General features: G+C 37.4%; 1 protein-coding gene across 1 annotated transcript; it reads right to left on the reverse strand.

The window, feature by feature from the left end:
* Window positions 1-40: 40 nt before the first annotated feature.
* Window positions 41-8789, reverse strand: LOC144666153 (uncharacterized). The gene is made up of 9 exons (XM_078527517.1): window positions 8613-8789; window positions 8478-8523; window positions 7497-7517; window positions 6749-6771; window positions 6102-6240; window positions 2337-2396; window positions 2077-2180; window positions 1436-1518; window positions 41-533 (listed from the first exon to the last, which is right to left on the reverse strand). Exons 1-9 carry the CDS (start codon window positions 8693-8695, stop codon window positions 385-387), a joined length of 708 nt encoding a protein of 235 aa, XP_078383643.1. The 5' UTR covers window positions 8696-8789; the 3' UTR covers window positions 41-384.
* Window positions 8790-9705: the final 916 nt, after the last annotated feature.

The following is a 9705-nucleotide window of genomic DNA, read 5'->3' on the forward strand; positions in this document are numbered from 1 at the left end:
TAATACACACACTTCTAGAATTTGTTTTGTGTAATCCATAATGAAACAGACTGGTTCATTTCTCTTAATTAAATTATTTTCAGAGTTATTTTTAATTTGTAAATATTTACTGCTGATGTCCAGCAAGTCTTTATGTTTCTTAGGCCTGGTTCAAACTAGTGACATAACGACATAAAGAAAAGTTCAGTTCTTTTCTCAAGTTGTTATGCTTATGTCATTATGTTCCAACTATGTCGTTATGTTATGTTGTTCACACTTGTGACATAGAACATCAATGTGATGTGTTTTGCATTTGCGTGACCTTGCCATTATGTCATTTTGTCACTAGTATGAACCAGGCCTTACGAAGTCAAAATGTCAGTTCTACAAAATTTTTCTTTACTACTATCTCTCGCTAACTGAAACAAGATCAACAGATGATGAAAATCCATGCAGGGCATCAAGTGACTTCCCTGCTATTTTTGTAGCCTCCACGCCTTGTGCTAAGGCATCCTCCCATGGCACGTTACCATTTGGTACTGTTGCAGTTGGAGCTGTCAATCAAAATAGAGCATGATAAGAAAGTGAGCTCACTCTTGACAACCTTGAATTCGAGCTTACCCTTTGAATAGGCAGCTCTCAAATTTTGCTTGCCCAGGGCACTTGCATTCTTTCCATTTTTCAGAAGTGGCCAGCGAGACCAGTATATTCAAGAATGGAATTCCGTTGTTAGTCAGATTTGTCCTGTCAAATCAGTCAAGGTATAAAGGTCAGGACACACAAGGCTACAAGTTGCAGTGACAGGTCTCTGCGACAAGTTGCTCCGTGTGTACTACTTCAAAACAAGTCGCTGTAACAAGGTGCTTTTTCCTTGCACACAGCAAATTTTAAAGAGTGGGAATGTGCCTAGTTTTCCAATTCAATATGGCAAAAATACATGACACTCTCTCTTATTGGTTAATTTATATTTTGTCGCAGCGACTAGTCGCAGAAGTGTGCACACTCTGCAACAACGCTGCTTTCACTCATTTTGTCACTGCGATCAGTCGCACAAATTCAAACTGGTTTGAATTTGCGCAACTGATCACAGCGGCAAAATTCTGTTGCAGTGACAAAGATTCACAAAAACACACCATGTCACACAAGGCAACATGGCAACATAGTGTGTCCCATCCTTAAATACTTTTACATTGTCATGTTGGATTTATGGGAAAATCTGGTGGAAAAGGCCCATTTCACATTCAAAACCACCCGACGCGCTGGCCAGTTCTGACAAATGAAAAGCTCCATTAGTTAACATATTTTAAAAGTTAGTGTGCAGACCATTTGCCAAGGCTCTTGCCCATCGGACAATTAAAAATGAACTTGTAACTTGCCCTGCAGGAAAAATCTACTTGTGCTGGACAACCACACAGCGCCTTTTGAGTTCAAAAGTCATACACAAGTCTCAACTTACAGGCAAAAGGACTGCTGCCACCAAGAGATCTTGCCTTTACTCTTTCTAGGAATGCATCAAAGTCCTCAACATCTAGTTCGGTACTAAAAAAGTGAGAAAAGATAGTGTTGGTATCATGTGTAGACAGAAGAACTTTTACTTCTGAACTATGACAACCCGAGTGATCTCAGACTAAAAGAATAATACCAGGGTTTTCCTTTTCAAATACAGTTGGTGAAGAAAAACTGCAAACATGATCAGCCAAAATCAACATAAAATTGTCAAGAAACCCAGTGCGATTGTTTCGCAGTGAAAATTACTAAATACATGAAGTTCAGTGCTGGAGAAACGGACATTGACTGGTAGTGAAAATGGCCTTTCATGTCCTGCAGAAAAAAGAAAACGCTGACAAGATCTGATAAGACATTAAAGTACAACTGGGTGAAGCGAGGCACTGACAGTGAAGTGTGCAGTCATGTCAAAGTCAACAAAGAAATCCAGCCAAGTAAATGTTCATTTATAATTGGTAAAAAAATTATACTGGGAGTTAACTTCAACACCTTACTGTGATTTACAAACAGAAGTCAATTGGAGCACTTAGAATACTATTCACTAGATAAGCTTATTGCAACCATTAAATGATTAAATACATACTACAGTACCTATCTACACTCATTCCGTCGTCTGACAACCATGAAGACAAGGATGAATCCTCCAGGAAACCTCTGCGAATTCTTTTATCTTTTTCTTTAGCCACTTTACTCTCCTAGATGTGAGTTTACACAATAGCCATGCAAGTTAATAAATTGATTATCACAATCATAATCGTGACATGTTGTTTAATGAGCTTGTGTCAGTAAATAAAATTAAAACAAAGTGGACCAATAGTTTGAGTTCACAAATTCATCAACTAAATTTTTACCTCCATTTGTTTGGCCTGTTTAGCAACCCGGGCTGCCTCTCTCTTGGCTTCATAGTAAGCCTTAAAAACAAAGCAACACAGATATGGTTACTCAGTATCCTGAACAAAGTTACAAAAGCAGGCTGTAAAGTTTCACTGCTTTCTTTATACTTGTAAGAGAAAGGCATAGTGGGAGCGCTAAAGGAAGCCTGTTACACAGTCACTTGATGATGATGATGATGATTTAAAGCACTTGGCATTTCCACAGAGTGGCTTTTCATCCACTGTTCCTGATCAAATTGGAATTTAGAAGTGTTGGTTTTTGTGGAGGGAGGTAAACCAGAAAACTTGGTGAAAAACCCTCAGAGCAAGAACAAGAACCAACAACAAACTCAACCCACATGGCACCTGCAGGCGGGAATCAAACCTGGCCCACATTGGAGGGAGGTGAGCGCTGTCACCACTGTGCCGCCCCTGTAAAGTAGTGACTGTCCGATAGAAGCGAAAAAAATTCTTGATTGTTGGAAAATCTTGTTATGAGAAACAATGGAAACAACAGATACAACAAGTGGACAAATTAACATGGTTAGTATTTTCATTTTTAGTGTAGAATGCACTATTGTGATGGTTTGTTGGGGCTGTCGTCCGCTAAAGCGCTAAAGCGCTATGGTGTGAACTTTAATAGTCAATTAATTATAAATATCAAGTAATTATTCCTGTGGAGGGGGTGGGGGTGGGAAGCAAATGACCGTACACCTCAGGTAAAACGTGGAGCATATAGATCTACCTTACTTTCATATGTTGATTTCTCTCCTTGTGGTACTATTCTTTCGATAGCCAAGTACTTTGCGCCAAACGCATGTGCAGATTAGACTAAGTTATGTTCTCAGGAACATTGCAAGTATCACACGTTTGAAGTAGGATACCTGCAGACTCCGTGGCGCCAAGTTAAAGTGTATATGACATGAAAAATATTTTCTGCTTATTTGAAAGGCCTTTCGAAATACAGTAGAATGGCGTTGTTCTTTTCGAAATATCTTTTTTCGTTTCAGAGATATTGACGTTTTTGTATTATGCAAATCAGATAAGTGATGACGTCACAAGATTTGACTCTGAAAATGGTAAAATACTGAATAAACAATATCTCTAAAACTATTGAAGCAGTGTTCCTAAAACTTGGCACCACAAATGTGCATCACAAAAGGAACAAAATGACACCATTAGTATTGTTGCCATAGCAACTCTTTCAGCTCCAGTCTCTCTCTGTCAAAAAGACAAATATCCCCATATCTGACCTCTAAAGTGAGACAAAGGGTCCTGCTTAGAACAGACATAGTTCCCATATTGCCTTAATTCCCACCATTGGTTTGGCTGCGCTAGATGGGTCTTGGTTTAAGACAAAAACTGGGAATTTCAGTTTTTATTGAGACAGCACCAGCGGCAAAACTGTTGTCATGGCAACAGCCCTAAGAGTAACATTTTGTTTCTTTTGTAATGCACATTTGTGGTGCCAAGTTCCAAGAACACTGCTTTAATAGTTTTAGAGATATTGTTTATTCAGTATTTTACCATTTTTAGAGCCAAATCTTGTGACGTCATCACTGATCTAATTTGCATAATACAAAAACGTCAATATCTCTGAAAAGAAAAAAGATATTTCGAAGAGAAAAACGCCATTCTTCCGTATTTCGAAAGGCCTTTCAAATTAGCAGAAAATATTTTTCATGTCATATACACTTTAAAACCGCAAATTAATAAAACTAGATTTTGAGACTTTCACAGCGGTTTCGTATTTAAGCATGCAAAAACTTTCACCGTGACTTTCGGCACAAAACTTCTAATAACAAGGAAACAAATATCGAAGCTGTACAGCACTTTAAAAAAACTTTTTTTTTTTTAATTTGTTCTTTTCTTTTGGAGAAACGTCTTTCGAGCAGTTAAAACGGCAACTTAAATAAATTAAAGTGAAATAATTGGCTTAATTATTGAAAACAAAACAACTGCCATTGATGTCACGTAAAAAACAAAAGTATCATGTTACAGCATTTGCAAGGAAAACAAAAATATTGTGTTACAGTTGCAAAGATAAGCATAAGGAACCCTCCGGGAAGGGAACACAAGTGGTTCAACATATAATTGAAAGTAAAAAAAAAACAAATAAACATGAAACATAAAACATCATACTCCATTGCATTCTGCACTGTCCTTTGAGTCTCTGAGTTAATTTTTTTTTAGTATTTAGGTTTCAGCTACTGGAAAGAAGCGATCCCTACACTTGCCTTCATCCTCCTGAAAGTTGCAACCCTTTGAAAATTGCGATAGGACAAGGCCCCTAAATCCAAAAGTTAACAGGGCTTGTTAACTTGGAAACTGAATTCCATTTTCAGGGTTTAAGGGCCCATTACTGTATCTCGTTGCCAAGCTACGTGGTTGCCACGCAAGTGCAATTTTATTTCCGGTTTTCTCGCATTCGTGATTGACTGGGTAAATGGAAATTAAAAAAAAAACGTTTGCCATGCTAAATGATTGCAAAACATATACAAAGCCCGAAGCAAGTATCCGAAACCGCCAAAATATTTTTAAAAGTAGTGCCAATGCATTAGAAAACATGCGAATGTGCGGCGCTACCGTATTTTCATCAGTTTCCCCTTCAGCTCACTGAAGAAATCTGTGAAAGCTACTGGCAAAAATTAAAGTAGTGTCAATATAACTAAACGAAGCTCATAGGAAAACAGCGATTCATTTCGTCCGCGAAACGAAGGTAAGATAATTTTACGCATATATAAATATAGGAATGAACTCGATTTATCTGTCGTAAATTGCTTGCAGAAATTGCTGAAATGATTCGTACAGCAGTCTAACCACAGGACAAATTCAGTATGGTACAAAACTGCTAAGACTTAACTATATAAAACACCTGTATAAAAACATTTCAGCTTACAAACGTTAACTATTTATTCAACCGAACTATGAATTGTAGCCTTCTTGCTCAAAACATGATAACGCCGTTTACGCTAATTCGCAAATTACAAGCCGAAAATAATGAAACTCACACAAAACTCTTTTTAATACTTACGACCAACTTTGTTTACATTTGTCATTGCCTGTACACATTAGTTGACCGACAGTAAACGTTGTTAAAGCTGTCCGAATACAAGCAAGAAGTAAAGTTTGCCGTGTCAAAAAATTATAGTTTTTGAAGCGTACGTGAGCGCGGGGAAAGCCAACTTACTGCGGCAATGTCAATTACAATGATTTCGACCAACCAGTCACCGTAAAATTTTACTTCCGGTACGGATGAAAATGCGTGTTTTTCTCGGAGGGAAAGAAACGTACCTTCTGTTTTTTGCAGTAAATCGAAATAAAATACATTTTTCTTGAAACGTAAGCATGCGTTTTCGGAAAATCAAAACAAGATTAAAGTTGTGTTCAAAAACGTGGTCAAAAGAGCACATTTTCTGTCCTTATTTTTCAAGTTTTTGTGCTAACGGAAAACGCATGCTTACATTTTTTAAGATCAACGTAAGGATTGACATGATACTACAAACCATGAATAAGACCGTAAGTTTCTTGCGTAAAACTCACTTTTTTGTTCTGGGTCACGTGACATTAGACGTGCCCCGATGACATTATCAACTGGCTTGCACTCGCACTTTAAAACTACTGTCTAAATTTGGTTAAATAAAATCAAAGATATATCAAGTTACAGCCAATTGAATTTTCCCTAGCAACGGCCCCAAAAGATACTGTAATGGGCCCTTAAAACAATAACTAAAGATTAATCACCTCTTCTTCAAGGCGTAAATCCTCCTCCTGGCGGGACAAATGGGCATCAACTTCTGCATCTACTTTCTTCTGTTGTTCAACCAACTCATTGAACCTCTTTTGAGAGATCAGCTCTGTTTCTGTTTCAGTTAGAATCCGTCTGGAGCAAGAATGCAGAAGACTTTTAATTAAGCTCTCTATGTGTTGTTCCAGAAAATATTCATACCCCCACCACGAAAGATTTGAACCCCCCCCCCTTCCTCCCAACTCCTTCGTTATGGGACCCCCTTCCCCACAGAATTTCCAATGGGATGGGGTGGGTGTGGATATTATCTGGAACCACTCATTCACACTTGGTTTTCATTTTAATTTTATTAATCTTATATAGTAAGTGGACATCAACAGGGTTGTCACTAAGGGCTGGCTGCCAGCTAATTCCATTAAATCCGGCTGAAATGTCACATGAAAACAAAGACTTAGGCAAACGCTTAGAGCTTCCAAGGACAGAAAAGCCAGCTGGGCTTGTTGATGAGCTGGCTTTAGTTATTGTTTTCTCAGCTATATCCCTGCACCACAAGGACAATATCTGAAAATGTTATGACCTAAATCTATCTCTGGTTTAAAATTTTTCAAGCCAGTCTGATTTTTACATTCCATCATTAAATTACCTGGGACGGGGATTGAAGTCCTCCTAAGACATAAAGAAAAAAATAATAAATTAAAAAATATTTTCATGACATTCAACTAACTGTTGGTCAGGTTTTCTCTAACAGTACAAGGTTAACAAAAAGCTCCCAGAAGATAAAACTGGGTGCCTTATAATTTAATAAGATGGCAAGTTCAAGGTTTCTATCGGCTGATAGTTGGCGAGGGGCGAAGCAAACTATCAAAAGCCGGTAGAAACCGGGAGCGAGCTGTCTAATTGTGTTAGCATAACCCACTGACCGATCTATTAAACTCAGAATATCCCTAGAATTGATTTATTGAAGGTTTTGTTTAAGGGCGTGCTCCGAAGGCCATCTAACGATCAATAGACGGCACCTGTGTAGCCAATCAGATTGCGCCATAACCAATAGATGGTCAGTGTGGTTATGCTAACACTTTTTAGGCAATAAACACACCTATAAGCCAGAGGTGAAAAGCAGTCATGCAAATCAGGTTGAGTGATCCTTTTGTCTATTTTAATTTATAATTCCTTGATTAAATTGTTCGTACGGCTGCACATCTCAACACATTTCTGGTTGCTTTATTATGTTAATATATTACAATATTATTTTTAATGCCGTTTCTGTATCTACACATTTAATAACTGGGCTAATATCAAGATTGTTCTTTCTTCACAACAAAATTTTATTATACATGTAAGCACTACACTTATACATGCATGTAAGAAAAAAAAAAACACTAAACACATACCTCATCTATCAGATTTTCAAACTGAAAAAAGAAATGATTTGATGATCAATTTACGAATAATTTACCTTCTAATATTAATTTAAATCATGGGAAAGAGAGTGGGGAGGGGAAGAGAGATTGGGAAGGGGATTCCCACGGCAACAGGAAAAGGGAGAAATTGGGAAAATTTGCAACATTGTATTAATAATATTTTGGAATCAAAATAGCACAACGAGGTGGGAACTGCTAAAGGAAGAGGCAGGAACGGAGGAACAGGAACAGGAAGTTTAGATCCCCTGTCTCCTTATAAATGTACATGTATACATGTATCTGTTTCATTTTCAAAGGAAATAGTGACAATATGATATTTCTTTCATAGATACATGTGCAAACAAAAGGGTAAGAAGCCTGAGCTTAAAACTGGAATCAATTCAAATGTTTTATTTTTTTCCAGAAGTAGAGTCAGGATTAAGAGAGCCATGTCGCTCACATCAAAACAAGTAACACCTCCCCCCCCCCCCCTTCCAGCTCCTCTTACCCCCCTCTTCAGCTATCCCCATTTATCTAGTGGATAGTATTATACATCCCTCAAAAGGGACATAAAGTGCACCTCAAGTGACATCCAATCATGTCCCTGTTCCTTTGAACCACCCAAACCTCCAGGCTAATAATTAAATCTAAGTAAAATAATCATAAATTTCCTCTTGTATATTTAAATCCCCTATACTAATTACTACATGAAACTAGCAGGAACTAGTGGTTCAGATGTCTCTTTAGCTGTGCATATATGGCTATAATTCTATATAAAAGTGAAATTATCGAATACAAAAGAACAAAGGAATACCTTTGAGCAAATTGCCTCGAGTCACGAGGATTGCAACAGGTAAGGAAAGACCTCTTTGAACAATATCAGCGCTAGCTGATGCCAGAAATCTCCGATACGGTAAGCTAAAATATATCTTATTTTAAATTGAAAAAAGCCCAACGTATTGTATTTCTTACCTCAATACTTAGCTCCTTTTCGCTGTATCTTGCACGTCTGTAAGTTCTGTAACACAAAAAGTCAAGGAAACGATGACACAACAAAATCGATTTTGCAACATAAACATCGTGATCTTAATAACGACATAAGCTTACCTCCCCCTGATATGAGCCGGCCGCCGTAACTTTCTAAGTTCTTCGCTAAATATTCCCCAGCATCCTCTCATACAACTCGCCATGATTTAGTTTTTCGGTAATCACGACATTATTTCATTTGTGTTTTTGTTTTGTGGCGAAATTTTTATCATATGCGTGGCACATGACTGTTGAACACTCTTTACCCAGAAGACTGTGCAGGCATTATTGAATATTTCAGAGTTATAAAAATTGCAACAGAAACGACACAAAATGTTGAAAACCTCACAAATTATTGCTAAAAAAGCGTTTAAAAACCTTAAGGTGTTTTTGGGAGAATATTTATGACGAAAAGTTGTTAGTTTTGAACGTCGCTAAGGAAGGAACAAACTGGGGACACAACGTTTACAATACATAACGCGATGAAAGCACCGCTGTAGAAGCTCACTCCAGTCTCAATATTTCATTTACTTGAGGACACTTGACTATGTCATATACAAAGTACATTCTTAAGAATAAAAGAAAATGGCGACCTTTACGTGATGTTAGTTAATTGAGCAAGAAGCCAAAGAAACAGCGCAGAAGATGGTCTATTTCGACTCGTGGGATGAATTTGCGGCAGCAGTGGAACAGTTATGTGTCGCTGAACCAAAAAGGGTAGGCAAAATCTTGTGTGAATTTATACAATTTAGATTTTATAACTGCACGTGCTTGCTCGATAAATTTCCATGTTCGCTGACGTGTTACAAAGTTTAATTTATGGAGTATTTTTTGTTGTTTTTGTTTTTTCAGTTTCGTTTTGTTGTAAAGTATCGTCATTGTGATGGAAAGCTCGTGCTTAAAGGAACTGATGATCAAGTGGTAAGTATACACAGTGAAAAAAATAGCAACAACTAACGCTATTAAGGTTAAGATTGTGTCGTTTTATTCTTTCAAGAATTGATGAACATGATGAAAGGAAATTTTTAAAACAATTGATACGCATGTTTTCGTTTCAATCTGTCGTGTGATTTGTCGCGAAAAGGTAATTCCATAGCTTTCCCATTTTCTGTTTTGTTCCTTTAACCCAACAAAATTTGGATACTAACCTAAGATAGATCAGCATAACATCCAG

The sequence above is a fragment of the Oculina patagonica genome, chromosome 9 (genome assembly GCF_052425735.1).
Source record: "Oculina patagonica isolate OP01 chromosome 9, crgOcupat, whole genome shotgun sequence".
NCBI lineage: Eukaryota > Metazoa > Cnidaria > Anthozoa > Scleractinia > Oculinidae > Oculina > Oculina patagonica.